Genomic DNA, 18,436 nt, shown 5'->3' with positions numbered 1-18,436 from the left:
GGTGACAGATGAGTCTACTGTGAAGGAGCCTCAGTCCAGCTCCCTTGTAAGGAGAGTGACCACATCAATTTATCATCCAAACTAGGGCATTTCTGAGAGTGTAGAATAAAAAAGGCACCTCTTGCAGAGTGATATAAACATACCTCCTGCAGCTGTGCCTGTTACATCGCCTTCTTAAGGAATAACCTATCAAAAGTAGTGCTGCCTCTTGAAGGAGATTCTGATGCTTCGTCCGCCAACTTGTGTCTCTTGTTTTTGGAGGGATCAGTGCTATAACTGTAGCCTCCAAGATGGGTGGAAAATATTGACAGACATTTTATGTGAGTTACATGCCTTTCTGGAGAAAATAAATTCAGCACTTAAATTTTTTGTATTTGAATGCACTTTTTGAAAGCTCATGGGTGTCACAAGGGTTTAATGCAAACTAAAAGGATGACTAATCAAAAAAATAAATAAATAGTTGTAGACTTATACCATACAACAAATATTGGGATGCCTATAACAAGAATGTTCAAGCCGACTTCTCTGTGTCCTGTGGCAGGACTGTTAGGCTTTAACTTAGTATACAGATTTCGTGTTGACTAACCTCTCAATTCACAATGACTTCACCAGCTGTATCTTGCAGGCTGCCCAGTGGGTCTCAGCTCTACTAGCCAGTACCTCAACTTCCTGGCAAGGACATCAGCACTGAATATTTCTGCCACCAGCACCCTAACTAGAAACAGTTAGCTGCCCATGCCACCCCTTATGTCATCTGCAAGATCTCTGTATGTTGTCTTTCAAGGAGAGGTGTGACTTACCTTGGATCACAGAAGAAGGATGATGGCAGTGGCTGTGGGAGGGGTGGAGGAAGGAGAAGGTTATTGGGATGATCTTTGAGATTTAATCATGTGTTAAAATGAGACCTTTGCACGGGGAAATAAGATTTGAAGCTGGAGGTACAAAGTAAAAGTCAGCCAAACCCATCCCAGCTTATTTTCTTGCAGCAGTTAATAATAATTTGTTGAAAAATTTAAAATACAAGACAAATGTTAAATTGAATATGACACTGGGACAAGAAACTTTTTAATGAAGCATTTGATTTTTTTGTATTCCGTAAGTTCTTTCCACTTTCCTAGAATTCTTCTCTTCTTCTACCACTGATTGTGAAGTTTCTGCAAAAAGTTCCCTTTAAACATTTTACCTTGTTAGAGAAACTATATAAAATACTCAGTCAGTTTTCTTATACTTGATCCAAACCAATCCATTAAGAATGGTAGAAGGAAGAAGAGCAGGATAATATTACTTGGGGAAAAGTCTAGAGCAGTGCCACTTACAGTGTGATCCATGTACTGGCTTGAGCCACACTGTCAACCAGCTACATTATTAAGCACGTTGTACAATTCAGCTGACTTTTTTTCTTGGTAGCAAGACTTTCTCAATGAAGGAAGCAATGGTTGACTTACGTTCTGGTGCACACTCCATACCTCATGTGGACCTGCAACGAATGTTTTGGCAACTGGCTACTTTGAGTTTTCACTGATCTAAGGCACAAAGAAGGTGATTTTCTAAAGTCTCATATTAAATACTATGAACAGGATTAGATTTCAAGTCTTTCCTTTTTTTTTTTTTTTTTACTCTGTGGCCTAACCTAGAGTGAGGTCTTAGTTCACATCCATGAATTGATTTGATTTCTTATTATTCAAGAAGTGAATTACTCTCTGTTACTCTGCACCTTTCACTAGCTGTTAAACCTTTACTTTAAAGATTTTGGAAATTACTACACATTAAAAAAAGAAGAAGAAGTAATGAAGATAAAACCTTTACTTTAAAGGTTTTGGAAATTACTACACATTAAAAAAAGAAGAAGAAGAAGTAATGAAGATAAAACCTTTACTTTAAAGGTTTTGGAAATTACTACACATTTAAAAAAAACAAGAAATGAAGTGGATGTCCTTCCCCAGAGCAGTGCCGCATAATATAAACAGAGGCTTAGCTCCCTCCTCCTCCACGTGACTGGCCACATGTGTGAGAGAGCCTCTGCTTGGAAGACTGCCACCATGTGCTGGGCTCAGAGTCCTTGCGGTTTCCCTGGGCTTTGTGCTTACACCAGATGGCTCTGCCTCAGTTGGCTGCGTTGGCCCGTAATTTAGGTAGTGTTCCTGATATCCGTAGATTTACTGTCTCATTAATTTTAACTTTTCCAAAGCTTTTCCCAGTCCAGAAGCCACTAGGTTAAATCTCAAGCTGTGTGTGTCCTATTAATAGGTGACTATCAAAGCACCTCTCTATAAAACGGATCAAAGTAAAGTGAGAGTGACTGTACAAAAAAGTTGATCCTGTGAAGTTATGTGTTGCCTTTTCTTTTCCTTTGGCATATTTCTTGTGACTGATTAGAACTTTTCTGGAATTCACATGGTTCATGTGACAAGATCATAAAGAGAACTTGAAGCTTATTTCCGTAAGCGTTTGTTTTTTAATCAAGTGATTATATGCATTGAAAGAGACACAAATTATTTCTGGTCTTATACATAGACTATATTGCAGAACATTTGGCCCACTGTTTTAATTTGTAGTACTAGCTACATGTGAGCCTTCCCCTCAACAGTGGTTGTGAGATTGTCATTAGAGTCCTAGAGTATTTTGACTTATATGCATATCGTCTTGTTAATATTTCCAGAATGTGCTGCTGGATATAAAACTCTTGGCATCCAGACATGTAGCATAAGTAAATAAAACCTTCTTGCTACAGACAGAAGAGACCTGGGAAGACTTTGCTTTGTGCCTCTAGAAATCAAAGTTGAATGGATTCCCTGTGTCATATCACTTCTTCCCTCCATGATGTGATCATTTCCTCTTCTCCTTTGTTTAATTATATTCAAACTCATGACCAATACTTTTAAAATCCGTAGAAGAGAGTCAAGGTTTCTGAACTGTACAAGAAGGCTCTAGCACACTTTGCAAGATGCAGAATGATGCTGCTTGAGCTATGCCTGATGCCTCTATGTATGTTTTATTCATCTACTGGATGACCTGCAAGAATGCCTGATAGGCACTCTTAGAACGTTTTACCTCTCGGATTAAGAAACACCTATGTTTTCCTAATAAAGACTTCTGTTTCTTTTTAGAAAGAGCCTTCTGCCTAATTCCGCAAAACTATACTTGTATTTATGGGAATGTTTAAGACCTTTATTGTCAGAAAGTAGCCCTAAAAAGACTTCACCAAATATGCACATGAAAAGATAGAGAAATGCAGAGTAAAATTATTACAGGATACCACGACAGAGTTATTAGAATGGCTAAAATTAAAGACTGACCATACTAAGTGTTAGCAAGTGTGTAAGTTCTAATGTCTAGAACTCTCATACACTGCTGGTGGGAATGTAAAAATGGTACAATCACTCTGGAAAATATTTTGGTAGTGTCTTACAAAATTAAAAATACTTCTCTCATGTGATCCAGCCATTTTACTCCTAGGTATCTACCTACCCAAGCAAAAAGAAAATGTGTATCTATACAAAGATTTGTACATGATTGTTAATAACAGCTGTGTTTGTAACAGCAGAACTCACAAATACCCAGATACTCATCAAGAGGTGAATATGTAAACAAACTGGTATAGCATACAGTGGAATACTACTTAGCAATAAAAAGGAATGAATTATTGATCATGTTCCATCATGGATCATGATCATATTTTTTATTGATCAATAAAAAATAATCATGATCAATAATTCATTCCTTTTTATTGCTAAGTAAAATAATTATGTGAGAGAAGCTAGATAAAATGAGTAGGTACTAGATGATTCTGCTTGTGTAACATTTAGAAAACGTAAACTAATCTATAGTGACAGAAAACAGATCAGTAGTTTCCTGGAGACGGCAGAGGATCAGGAAGAGGAAGGTGGGAGGAATTACAAAGGGACACAGGAAAACTGATGGATATATTCATTATCTTGATTGTGGTGATGGTTTCATGAGTGTGTACACATGTTCAAACTCACACTGGAAAAACATGCAGCTCGAGATAGGTTAGTTATACTTCAGTTAAGGCTATTAAGCAAACAGACAAAAAGCCTCACCCCTAAGCTGCTTACATTAGTATAAGAAAAGATGTTAGGAAGTATTTAGGAAAGTAATTGTTAAAGATTTCAAAGGACATGGCCCCACTGATAATCTAGTAAATGCCCTGAAACCACTTTTGCGGAAATTATGACCGTGGAAGAGATCAGACCTGACTCCATCTTGCTTCTAACCTTTAAGCTGTCCTTGTTCATTCCTGGGAGTAGGCCATTAACCTTGGGAGGGAGTTTAGTTTATAGTTGAACTCTGAAAATTTTGTTTAAGAGTTAAAGCCCTCTCCCCTGCACCTCCCAAAAAACCACCTCTTGCCTAGGAAACAGTCTGCCTTTATAGGATTAACATATTAGCTACAAGATTAGAAATTAACGGTTTAGGGGCCCTGCAGCCTCTGGCTGCCAAGAGTCTGAACCACCCCTAATTCCTCCTGGTAATAACATCACTATTGTAAAACCTAAGATCAGCACTTGAGAGATTTTGCAGCCCCTGCACTCAGTGCAGCAGCTGGCACCACCCAGACGAGTAATCTGGCTCAATGAGTTCTGTGATCCCACCCAGGGACAGAAGACAGCAACCTCACTTCAACCCCCAGTGATTCCATCTCTAAACCAACCAGTCAGCACTCCTCACTTCCCAAGCCCCTTCCTCAGAATTCTCCTTGAAAACCCCAACCCGAAATGCTTGTAGGAGACTGGTTTGAGTAACAATAAAACTCCAGTCTCCCACACAGCCAACTCTGTGAATTACTTTTTCTCTATTGCAATTCCCCTGGTCTTGATAAATTGGCTCTGTCTGGGCAGTGGCCAAGGTGAACCCACTGGGCAGTTACAGCCACACACCCTCTACCCAGAAATGTGCACACAAAGTTTTGCCTACAATTCAGAGGGTTCCAAGACTGAAAACCCCTGGTTAAGACACCTATAGAATTCTTAATCGTTTTCAAAGAAACAAAGTACTTTTCAACAGCTGTGGCTGCCAGTCAACAGTTCCCCCTACCCCACTTTTTTCTTTCCAAAGCAAGTAAATTAATTCTTACCTTCAACTCAGATGAATTTTGAGTATTCTTGGTAAACATGACTTTACTTCAAGTTTAGCCATTTTTCATACAGTATTTTTATTTCTACTTTTTTCATCCTTATCCTGAAGAGGAATTAAACTATAAGCTTACCAGTACATCACCTCTGTAAGCTACATGAGGATACATTTTTATTGATTACACCTTTTCATTGCTTTCAAAATGAGCAATAATAACATAATGATTATTGGACACTTCCCATAACATAATGATTATTGGACACTTCCCATTACCACCCTGTCAGCTAGTTCATAAAACTGTACCTTAAACACATTAAAGGAAATTCAGGATCACAATACCAATTTTATGGTAATGTTTTAAAGAACAGATTCAGTATCAGCCAGTTTTGTTTTGCCAAACTGAATCAGACATTTGCACTATGACCGAATAATACTAATAAACTGGAACTTACCTGAACTGTAAGGAGAATGGCAGGTGTATTTCTATGTTTTCTTTATTTCTCATATATCCCTTCTATATGTAAATAATACTAATACTCAAGTCTGTTTGACATTTTAGTCTTAAAGTCTGCATATCCATAGTACCTGTAACATTCCTAGAATTGTAACCACCCCAATGGGTTCTTCCTGCCCACTGCACAAATAAAGACCACGGCATTGCAGTAAAAAAAAAAATAATAAAAATCGTTTAATTGATATGAGGCTGGCCATGCCACGTGGGAGGAATTGTTCCTCAAACCAGTCTCTCTGAAGGCTTGTAGGCTAGGGGGTTTTTCGAAAGCCGTTTGGAGGAAGGGATGTAGGTGGGTAGAAATGGGTGCTTGCTACTGATTGGTTGGGGCAGAGATAAAATCATAGGGGGATCAAAGCTGTCCTCGTGAGCTCACTTGCTTCTGAGTGGGGCCATAGGAGCAGAGTTTGGCGGGTCCAGGTGGCGTCATGGACGTCAGACATGCAAAAAACCTGAAAATCTCGAAAGGCCAATCTACAGTAGTGATGTTATCTACAGGCATGGCTGGCAATCATTTATTTCTGCACCTTACCAGAATTCAGGCTCTTCTCCTCCCCCTAGCCTGGTGGTCTCTCATTAGCTTTACAAAGGTGGTTGAGCTTCTGGGAAGGCCTGTTGCCATTTAAACTATTAACATAACCTAACTATCTTCCAAAGTTAGCTGGCCTAAGCCCAGAAAAAATTAAGGCAGCTTGAAAGCTAAAGGCAAGAGGAGAGATTGACTAGATTAGATCTCCCTCTTAATAATTTTTGGAAAGGCAGTTTTATAATTTTTTCTAACCACTTTTTTTTCTCACTATCCAGAATTCTAGTAAGTGAAATCCCAGGAAAAACTGCATGTAGTATACTCACTACTTTTAATTATTATTTGCACTTTCATAAATTTGATCATGAGAAATACCTTCTAAGGTGACTATACTGTGTCCTTCCCTATATGCAGAGTCTTTAGGGTTTCTGAGGAAAAAGATTGAGAGGCATAGATTTGTATGCAGGTAGGTTTTTGAGGAGTGCTTTCAAGATCAGCATCTGTGAGGGAATAAAGGAAGTAGAATTTGGCAGATAGAGTAATTGTGTTTGAACTGCAGCAAATGCCTCCTTCAGCAAAGGGAGGAATGAAGCTGAGATGACCCTTAGCGTTGTCCTGCCTTGAGGCCTTTTTACTGTTGGACTTTTTACTATTTTTACTATTGTCCTGCCTTGGGGTCTTTTTACTATCATGACCAGTCATTCATGAATGCAGGCTGCCTTTGAAGAGAGGGCATGACCTTGGCTGAGACAGCTTTCTGTGGCCATGGAGAATTCCCAAAGAAGAGCTAAACTGGATGGTTACCAGCCACCAATAATGCCAGCAGATGGCAGAATAGTTGCCTCATTCCTGAAGAGAAGATCTGGGCAGCACACCACAGTATCCACTACAGTCCACCTTTTGCACTACTTGAATCCACCTGGGAATGGTTCTTCTGGATTGGTTGATCTCTTTTCCTAGGGGGAAGTTGTAAGAGGAAGGTTAGTAGTGTGAGTTACAGTCCTTACACCTGGTCTTGAGGCCTCTCTGATACTCCTTATCCCCATCATCTACATTCTATTGTAGATTTCCTCTGCTAGTCTCAGTGGTTTATGTGGTTGGGGTGGCCTAGACTGTCATCTCTGAAAAAAACTGAATGAAAATGGTCAGCCTTTGAAATCATGTTTGCCTAGGATATGATACCAAATACTCAATTGAGGTGAACCAAGAGTAATTTATTTGCATTTTATCTTTTCCATGATGAGTCATGAAATGCACAACTTTTAATAACAAAAGCTTTAAAGACTCAGGAAGGACAAGGTGGCCATGATGGTTCTCCATGAGTAACATTAGACATTCTAACTTTTGAATACTAGTTGTTTCTCCAAATTAGGTGAATAGTACTGATAACTAATGGGTTATCATAGGTAATTTGACTTAGATCATGGAGTTCCTTCAAATTTTATATCTAAACAATTTCAATATCAGCTGATTTACTATGAAATAAATTTTTGTTCTACTTGAGTTAGCAGTTTTATAACCCAGTCTTTTCATTAAAATTCCAGGAATCCTTACCCAGTTTGAATGATGTGATTGTAAAGTTATTAGAAACCTGTATTCAAGAGTGCTTTTAGGGTCCTTTCCATTCTTTCGTGAACCTCCTAAGAGACACTATACTCTAGCATTTTGCATGCTTGTGAAGTTTTCAGAAACTGCATCAGCATTAAGCACTTAACCATGGAAATGACTTTAAACAGTTATAGTTAAAAATACAATTGACAAAGAAATGTAGTTATTTCTGTGGTCTACAATAACAACATAATAACCATAATTATGATTGATAGCATATACTCAGACATATTAGAATTTTAGAAATCCCATACAATTTTGGAACATATATTAATATCATTCACTAAAATATAAGCTGAAGAAGATTAAACTTTATTATTTTTGACAATGCTTCCTGTGTAGCTAAACATGTTAAATAATTGCTCGCCTTTCTTTTAGATGCTTTGGGGGCCCTCTGTAGCATCTCAAAGTTAGAGGTCAGAAAAGACCATTTTGAAGCTGAAATTTGATTTTGGAAAGGTTATCAAATATATTAAAGTTTTAAAACACTTGGTATTATGAAATAGAATTCCAGGTTACCATAAGTCATTCATTTTGCCAAAATGATGACTTAAAAAAATTTTAAAGGCAAAACCTTTACTTGTTGATAGAGGGAAGACTTAGCTTTTCAAACAGTCTGTCTCTTGTCTTTGCCTTCTTTTTTTTTCCAGTAGTTTATTCAAAAGGCAAACAAAAATCTTTTATTATCTTTTAATATTACATGAAAATTTGTTTAAGAGAGAAAGTCAGATTTCACCCTTGCATTAGTGTACTATTAATGTCTACCCCAATTTTTAATAAAACCTTATGGACGAACCTTCCCAATCTTAATCAGTGTAACCGTAAGGTGAGTTTCTCATAAACCTTTTATAACCCTTTACAAATTTTTGTTAAAGAGCAGATTAGTGCTTTAAGAAAATCCTGTTTGTGCTTTTATCTCAGTGTTCAATTTACAGAAAATACACCTTTACATTTAGTCAGTATATTCACACACAGAATTTTTTTACATGATTAATTTTTACAGACTTTCCACAACTGTTCAAACCTTGAACTTATTCTTACTAAATTTAAAACAATCCTTTAACCCTCTAAATTAGGCAAAATTTACATTCCTATGCCATCTTACAGTCTTTTACCAAAAACGAATTTCATTCTCCTCACACACCTTGCGTGTAAAACTGTTTTTTTCAGTAGTCTCAATCACGTGTTATAATGGTAACTCAGCAACTTTTGATGTATCAATTTTCTTTCACAAATCTTTTCACGACTTACACAAACCATGTTTTGGACATTTTGACTTGTCCTGAACATCCCTCTTTTTAAACAGCCAGTTATTTTACTTTAGGACAAGAATTTACAAGATCCTTTCTTGTGTAAAATCCATTTTCTTTATAACCTTCTTTGCATAGCTAGGGGGCGTGGCTAATTCCGCATGTCCCCAGGCCTTATCTAGAATCTAATGCTCCAAAATAGGAAAACTGAACAATTTCAAAAGCGTAAGAAGCAGTTTATGACCTTAAAGCGTTTAGCAAACCTAGTATCTGACCTGCCTAATTTAGTCCAAATGTCTTTATTTTACCAATAATCTTTAAAGCCATTTTTATTTCCCAAAGATTACTAAAGTTACATGAACTAAGACATTACAGTTTTTACTTTTCTGACAAAATATTTAAGCACTTATGTTTCTTAAAGCCAATTAATTAGAGCTCTTTTATATAAACATTACACACACAACACATATATAACTACACAGATAAATGTTTTATTTGCCAGTTTTAAATTTTTTTAATTGGATTACTGGCTTTAGGGTAGAGTCCTGGGAAGAACAGGGCTAGGAAAGTGTGCAGTTTCTAGGCCCTAATAACCTGGCACAGCTGGAAGGCAAAACAGCTGCCCAAAAATTAACGATCCTATTTTTACACCAGATCCTGGATCCCAAAAAGACGAGACCCTTAGATTTTGAGGGAGATTTATCCATATCTAATTGCTGGAGTTCCATAAAGAAAACAGATTTTTTTCAAATAGGGTCTCTGACACCTCCTGTTTTTCCCAAGGAGTCCCAGGCTGTTAGAGCTTGAATATCTACTTTTTATTAAGCTAACTTTGAACTATAGCACTTTTTTACAAAAAGTCCTTTTAAATCTTGTATTACCCAACCCTGGCTAGCCAAATGGCCAATGTGTTCAGAAAAAGGAAAATTTAAGATGGTTCATGGAGGGGAAGAGAATAAACAAATGGTAAAGCCCACCCAGTTATCATACCAGAAAGTACTCATTCCCAAGCCAGGAATTGAACCCTGCACCCAGGCCACCATTGTGAAAAGAGAATGCAAAGCCACATGGTTACAAGGTCAAGCTCCCAAGGACCTAACTGACCAGTTTGCTCGGCCGTCTTCAACAGCAGGCTTGTGGGGTCCTAGGCACACATTTTATCCTAAGATACCCCTCTTTATGGCAGAACAAGGCGGAAAGACACACAGAACACACCAGATTTACTATAGCTCAAGGTCAACCTCAGAATTTTTTTTTTTTGTAGTAAGTAAAACTTTGCAGAGAGATAAACGGTGACTTTTACCACTCATTTAACCAGTTTGCACAGAGAGAGGCCAGAGTCTGACTGGTAAGAAATTCTTACCCTTTTGCCAACATGCCAGGTTCTGGGTTCCCCTTCCCTGAGCAGCCCTAGTGACCTTGCTTGCCACAATGTAGCCCTGGGGCTCAGCCACATCATAAAGGAAAATCGTCTTTTTTTGTTTGTTTGTTTCCACAGGCAAAAGCCTCTCAGTTTTGCAAGTTGCTGCCCAAGGGGTTGCATGGGGTAACCCAATTAACATTTTTTGTTCTGGCCACAGTGAAATACGTGAGACAAAACACAGACATCAGCCACTCAACATTGAACTGACAAGGCTCAAACTTGCCCCTGATGGGGCCCTGTCATCTTTAATCCATTTTTAACCGAGAGAGACTTTACTGAGGGGAGGGCCTCTAACCCAATCCTATCCTTTACTCAGGTAAAATGTACCCCATTACTTATCCAAAGGCAGCCGATTGGTGCTGTAGTCTTTTTCCTTTGTATTGGGATAGTAACTAAGCTGAAAGATTAGCAGATTTAACTTTTCATTTTTAAATGCACTTCCATGCATTGTTTATTCGGAACATTCCACAGTAAGTTAACTTTAGTAAGAGCCATTTCTGTAAGACTCCACTGCTTTCTGTGCCTAATGTGTAAGCGTGAAGGAAGTCAGTTTTTCAGAAATTAAGAATCTCATTTTTACCTAAAATACTGACTTTCTTCTAGGGTTCCCTTGATAAACTAAACCAATAGTTTTTTTCCTACCTACGTGCGCAAGAAAAATGAAACAATGGGGTAGAACACAAAAATGCCCACAAATTTTTAAGAAACAAATTGTACACCCCTACAATATTATCATTTGCTACCAGTTTTCTTTCTGACCTAGTCTGATGTAAGAGGCCTCTAACTGGATCCAGGCCAGTTAGTTACCAGATTAAATCCATTCCTAGACCCAGTCCAGTTTCTGTCATGACTTCCAAACCCAGTTTGGATCAGAAATTTGCTCAAATTTGCTCAAAGAAACTCAGAGAGCTCAAAACACAAATCCAAAACACTGGAGCTCCAAAATCTAAGAGAGAACTTACCCACAATCTCCAGCTGCTCCGAAAGATCAATGGATACAAGTGGGTCCTGCAGTTACCTTGCATGTTCACTCAGTGCTCCTGGAGTCATTAGAAGCTCTTCTTCGGATCCCACTTCTGACACCATCTGTTAAAAACTTCAGCCAAATTAAATTTAAAGGAGTTTAATTGAGCAATGAATGATTCACAAATTGGGCAGCCCCTAGAATCATAGCAGATTCGGACTCCAGGGGTGCCTTATGGTCAGACAAATTTATGGACAAAAAACGTAAAGTAACATACAGAAATCAGAAGTGAGGTACAGAAACAACTGGATTGGCTACAGCTTGGCATTAGCCTTATTTGAACACAGTTTGAACACCCAGCAGTGTATGACTCGTTGAAGTATGGCTGCTGAGATTGGCCAGGACTCAGGGATTGTTACAGGCTCATACTCCTAAGTGAGGTTTTCAATCTTGTCTACTTAGTAAGTTAGGTTGCAGTTCATCCACAAGGACTCAAATATAGAAGTACAGAGTCTTTCTCAGGCCATATTTACTTTTCCGTAACAGGGCAAATGAATCGGATTATTGCTTAGGAGACAAATATTTGTAGAAACTTTCCAAAACAGGAATAATTCTTCTTTCAGAGAGTCTCAATGTGGGATTCTTAGTGTCTTAGAATCCTCTAAATTGTATACGTACTTTTGTGAGCTTGTGTCTGGGGAGAAGGCCTTGAGGATATTTACCAAATACAGTGTACTAGACATTGTACTGGGCACTGATGTCACAAAGATTCATTTTTCCATTTATTCATGTATTCAATACAGATTGATATCCGTCTGTGTCAGGCACTGGGAACATAGTAGTGAACAAAACAGTTCCTGTATTCATTGGAGCTCATTTTCTGGGTATGTGGAGTAGGTAAAGGGCCACATCCAAAAATAATGCATAAATATATAGCATATTAGGAGGTGGTAAGTGCTGTGAGAAAGAAAAATTCTGGGTAAAGAGAGAGTGAGGGGGTGGTGGGGTGTGTTAATAGGGTAGCCACGGACATTTGAGGAGAAACTGAAAGGAAGGGAGGGAGGCAGTCATGGAGTTGTGGAGGAGGAACATTTCCGGGCGAGGGAATGGCAGGTGCAGAGGTTCTGGGCCAGCCCCTGCCCTAAATGCTCCAGGGTCAGCATGGAAGCTCTGTGGCTGGAGCAGGAGCAGGGAGGGAGAGAGTGGTGAGGGATAAGAGGAGAGATGGAGCAGGAGGCCTTATCAGGTGGGTTTGGTAGACCATTGTAGAGACCATGGCGTTACTCAGAGCTGGAAGGCCAACAGAGGGTTTTGAATAGAAAAGTAACATGGTTTGTCTACATGTTAGAAGCCTCCCCTGCCCTCTGGTTGAAGCCTAGGCCATGGAGGGACCGGGGTGGAAGCAGTGAGACCACAGGCTACTGGACGAGTCTAGTGGCAAGTTTGTGGTAGTCTCACTTGGGGAGCAGCAATGGAGGTGGTAAGAAGTCATCGGTTTCTGCATATGTGGATATATTTCAAAGATGAATGTTTTACAAAGATGAATACAATTTTTTCTGGGTTTTCAGAGTTTGAATCTAGCGAGGAAATCAGATCTGTGACAGATTATTTCAGTACATGATGATAAGAGCAGGGATAGAGAGCTGGAGGATAATGGAGTTATAGAGCCTTTCCTGGGAAGATTCAGGGTAGGAAATGGCAAAAGATAAGCTGGAGTGGTTAGCCAAGGCCAGACCATGGAGGCTCTCATTGACCATGTTAAAAATTTGGACTTTATCCCGAAGTTGATGGAAATAGTTAAACAGCATTGCTCAAGGAGGTAACACACTCCAGTTCTCAATCTAGGTTCTCCAGTAACTCTGGTGAGTATGAGAAAGAGGGCTCTCAGCAGGTAAGACAGAAGGCAAGGAAACCAGATAAGATATTGCCATTGTCCAGAGCAGAGAGGAATAATTTATTAACCGCTTGCTATACATCAAGCATTATTCTAAGCACTTTATGTGTGTTAATTAATCCTCAAAACAAACCCTATCAGGTAGGCACCATTAATATCTTCATTTCAACAATGACCAATGCATGGCCTTGAGCACAAAAAGGAGGCTAAGTGAACTTCATTCAGGAAGGTCACACAGCTGTGAGCAGGAGGAGGATTTGAACCCCGGCACCCTGGCTCAGGAATTCAGGTTCTTATACACTGTGCTACAGTGCATCCCACGAAGATGAGAGCCTGGAGGTTTAGGGAAAATAATGGGGTGAATCTTTTATTTTGTCCCAAACTGAGTTAGTAAGTTTTCTGTATGTGTGGCTGTATTTCAAAGAAATCTAATTAAAATAAAATGTTAATTTTATATTACTGTTCTAGCAGTATCCATAAGAAACCTACCCTCATACCATCTCCTTTTCTCCTTACTTAGAGCTTGGATTGTCTCTTTCTTTGCAATCTCATGCTGCCTTTCTGCATCAATCTATTCAGGGTGTCTCTTTGGATAAAACAATATTTTGAAGTCATCACCTTGTCAGGTAACCCAAGACCATGCTTTTGTCTAATGTTAGAAATTTTTTACTGTTGGAAGTAGTACATTAGACTCCGTGTTCATTGGTTGTCTTTTCCCCATAGCTTGTGTTTGGAAACAGCTAAAATTAAGTGAATTAACTCACTGTCACCAGAACATGGGGTTGGTGTGAAATAAGCTGGTACCTCAGGAAAAAGTGTATCTTTTGACTAATTACTCAGAATATAGATGTAGACTGTAAATGTCATATATAACTTATTTTTCCAACTGTCAAAATGTGAATAATTTCTCAAATAACTTAAAACGGAACTAGTATTTAACCCAGCAATCCCATGACTTGGTGTGTATCCAAAAGAAAATAAATTGTTCTACCAAAAAGACACACACATGCGTATGTGCATCACAGCACTATTCACAATAGCAAAGACATCAAATCAACCCAGGTGCCTATCAGCAGTGGATTGGGTAAAGAAAATGTGGTACATATACAGCACAGAATACCACACAGCCATGAAACAGAACGAAATCTTAACATTTGCAGCGACATGGATGCAGCTGGAGACCATTATCCTAAGTGAATTAACACAGGGACAGAAAACCAAATCCCTCATGTTCTCACTTGTGAGAGCTAAACATTGAGTACACATGGATACAAAGAAGGGAACAGACACCAGGGCCTACTTGAGGGGGAAGGAGAGAGGGAGGCAAGGGTTGAAAAAGTACTGGGTACTATGCTCAGTACTTGGGTAACAGGATCAGTCATACCCCAAACCTCAGCATCACACAATACACCTAGGTAATAAGCCCGCACACGAACCCCTGAAGCTGAAACAAAAGTTGAAATTACATTTAAAAAATGTGGAGAATTTGAATAGTGCAAGGAATGTATACAGAAAACAGTGTCTGGAGAATGCCTGACTTAGTTTGCCAAAAAAGTGTCGGCTCTGCTGCCTTGCCTCCAGTGGATTACCCCCAGGATGATCTTATTTCCTTCTCTGTTTAGATTCAGGGAGGTACCGAGCATCAGCGTCTTTTCCATGTGGCTGTTAATGATACTGTTACAGTTTCATAAACAACAATACTTGTCATACCTTAGGCCAAATGTTCTCCAAAAACAAAAAAGTAACTAGAAACTTCCAGCCCTGACAGGTATTCAAGCCTAAAGTGTGATACAGAGAAACGAAAAAATAGAAAAAAAATTCATTGTTCCCACAAAGATACCCTGTAGTGACAGGTGGGTGGGAGGAGTGTTGGTAAAGCCATAGTGACAGGGCTTGAGGGCCACAGTCCTTGAGGGCCTCAGTGCATATTGTTGTTGTCCCTGTTTGCCCAAATAACAGAGAAAGAGTGTGGGCTGGGAAGGGAGGGACTAGTTCAAAGAAGATAGCACAGTGTCTGCGGCAGAAACCAAAGGGCATGAGTTTTATTTGGGAAAACCAAGAGGGATTTGAAATGAGTCAGTGGCTACTGAGCAAGCAGGGTTCAGACACCCCATATTTTCTAGAAACTCGAGTGTCTTACAACACAAAGGTCGGTGTTCTCAGCACAGGCTCAGGCAGCTCTAAAGCAACAGCCAGCCCTACCCAGCCCTTCCTTCTCAGCTCACGTTCCAGGTAAGGAGTATTTTTATTTTCGAAATCCAGGTGCACAGTCAGGAGATGGGAGGAAACAGTGACACCCATCTTTTTAATGAGCGTTGCTACTGGAAAAAAAATTAGCATCACCCTGAATTTTATGTGATGTCAGTTAAATGAAGGTGTTTTATAGCACTTTACAACAAATTAGAATCAACCAAATTGAAAATAAGCCTAGCAGCTGGGATAAGTAATCAGGTAAGTGGCCAGTTTTGCTATTTTTGCTTTGAGCTGAAGACAGAATTTGAATTTTTAATGTCCCAAAGGTGTGAGACTCACAATTGGGGAGCGTGATTTCTGGGATGATTGTTTAAGATGCAAGCAGCTCCATCTTGCCCTTCAGTCTCCAACTTGCTTGACACATTCCCTGGAAATTGGCCCTCGTATATATACGTGTACACTGGAGAGAGGGTTGTGAATTAGTGTAGGCTGGACCTCTGCTTTTGACTGAACATTAGAGAGCGGACTGGAAACAGATGACCCAGAACAAGGCAGTAAATCATCCACATTAACCGAGAAACTCTAATGAAAGGACTGAAATTTATGCGAAGAATTTATGGCCACTCATGAAATCAGCCCAAATCAGAGGAACTATTAGAACACTTTTATGTTTTAAGAAAATGGGTACTGTGTTCATTTGCTGTGATTTGCATATAGTCAGAATGCCCTGACATGATAAATACTGGCTTTGGTGGACAGGATTTTACGGCAGAGCTTTGCACTCCATGAGCCAATGTTTCTTGCATAAATGCCTTGATGATTTTAGTGTCTAAAATATGTTCAGAAAACGGTTGAAAGGCCACAGGAAGCTTTGCCAGAATAACTATTCTGGAATTGGTGCCCTGGGGTATACCTGATATGTGTGTGCTTGCGTTTGTGGGCAAAAGAAAGAGGAGAGAGGAGGTGGATGGGAGGAGTGTTGGTAAAAATGAAACTGCAGATCACTCAGAATGGAAGTATTAAAAGGGCAACAAATGAAGATAAAATGATGCTTGCAATTATGGTTTATACAGAGAAATAGGCCATATTGAGTACATAATTTTTCTTTTTTCTCCTCTGCAGCTGATGGATTAAATGAAATAAACTAATCTGCAGAAAATCCATGTATCTAGGTTGTTGTCAGTCGACCTTAGAGAAAATTAAAATTTGCACAGATTTCTTACTACTTTCTACTTATAAATTTTCTACTTGAAACCCTTTTCTCAAAATACTTATATGTTTACTATTTTATCTTAAATTTTTTTATCTTAAAAAATTCAGATAACTTTTCAATATCTTAACTACTGAAGCAGCAGATAATTTTACTCATAAAAAAAATAAAAACGACAAACAGGATATTCTCCCATAATTTCTTCAGCAGTAACTTCTCCTTCCCTAAGCAGTAGCCCTTATTTGACTTTCAGGACTTTATACTTCAGGTGTGGATATGGAAAAAGTAAGTTTTAAGTTTCCATCTACATTACCTTTTGATAATTCTGTTCATTAGCAGTACCCTGAGCCAGTGGAGTAAGCAGGAAAAGCTGACTTCTCTACTGGGGTATCAGATAGATCATTACATCGTGGAGAACAAGGACAGATCTCCAGTGAATCCAGCTAATACTGAAAACATATCTACAGCACTGAGCTCCAACCGGACAGCCTCTAGTCTAGTGCTTGACCCTGTTCAGTGAACTTGGCTATTATTCAAGGTGGCACTTCCCTGGTTTGACAGATCATTGTGCTCTGAAAGCCTTAAAACATGCGCTTGAGTTGTAGAGGTTATCCACGGTATTTTGTTGCCTTGATAAAAATGGGTTCAGAGAATTGAGTGAATTTATAGGACAGGGGTTCAAATGTGCTGACCTTCTATTTCCAGAGAAATGTTTGGTTTTTTTTGTTTTTTGTTTTTTCTCCCCACTACCTCTCCTCTTTGTTTTGTACTGCCCTCTCCTGGCTAATACATTTCTTAGTAATGAATATTTAGAGAAGCCAAGTGGCAGAAACACTGGGGGTTGCTATCATTTCTACTTTCCATTAGAAAGTAATTTCAGATTTTATTATATGAAATGCGGAGTTGACATATAGTGATTAATTCAGATGTGCATAGATACAAGATTGCTGAAATAATATCAGTTGTTGTAGAAAATATCTGTAAGAGTAATTTGGTCATTTATATGGACTTTGCAATGTTTATGAAAGAAATGATTTTGCAATTTATTGCATCATTAGTCAAATTTTCTGAGTCACTGGTGTGAAAATCCAGTGTTACTAGAAATAATTTGAACACTTTCTCTCTATGTTTGTGTTTTACAGTGGCTGCTAATTTACAGAAGATTGTAGATGATCCCAAAGCTTTAAAAACATTGACATTTAAGTTGGTAAGTGGAAAGTTATGGAAAGAAGGAGGTAATATTTTGCCATGCTGTGCCAGCAGGGAATAATAATCTAGTTTAATAACCTACTCTGTAATTTTGCTGCTGTTGTTTTCTTTTAGAATCAATTTTTGCATTTGGAAACATTTGACTCTGCAACATTAGGGAACAGTTTCTGACTGTAACTGGAAATTTCCTCTTCTATGAGCATAGCTTTTTCTTTTATCATCACACCTTTGACTAAGAGTGGCCATGTGAGAAGCCTAGATCATTTTGCTTACAGTTTGTATCGCAACTTGACCATTAAGACAAAATTACACTGAATTCAAAGCAACACTCTTAATAAAGCTTTCCTAAGACAAAAGCCAAGTGGTTCTAACTTTTAAAAATAGAGGCTGATTGTTGTAGAAATGGTTTAGGTAATTGGAAGCAATTGTAGAACAACTTAAGGCTGGCGAGCAAAGACACAACATTTTACTTCCACATTTCAAATCACAGTAGCAGATTTTTGTAGAAAGGAGATATTTCAACAGTTATTCTGCACTAGTAGATTTTAAACTTA

The 18,436-nt window shown here is 38.7% G+C and overlaps 1 protein-coding gene across 1 annotated transcript in view; it reads left to right on the top strand.

Moving 5' to 3' along the window:
- The window catches only part of STK39 (serine/threonine kinase 39), a 293,026-nt gene that overhangs the window by 264,676 nt on the left and 9,914 nt on the right, over positions 1 to 18,436 (top strand). Inside the window, exon 17 of the mRNA XM_001102299.5 lies at positions 17,816 to 17,880. Within this exon, the coding sequence (XP_001102299.3) occupies positions 17,816 to 17,880 (65 nt within the window). The remainder of the gene's footprint in view (positions 1 to 17,815; positions 17,881 to 18,436) is intronic.

The sequence above is a fragment of the Macaca mulatta genome, chromosome 12 (assembly GCF_049350105.2).
Source record: "Macaca mulatta isolate MMU2019108-1 chromosome 12, T2T-MMU8v2.0, whole genome shotgun sequence".
NCBI classification, from domain to species: domain Eukaryota; kingdom Metazoa; phylum Chordata; class Mammalia; order Primates; family Cercopithecidae; genus Macaca; species Macaca mulatta.
Note: the sequence above shows the minus strand (reverse complement) of the source record. Positions and strands in the feature narration are given on the sequence as shown.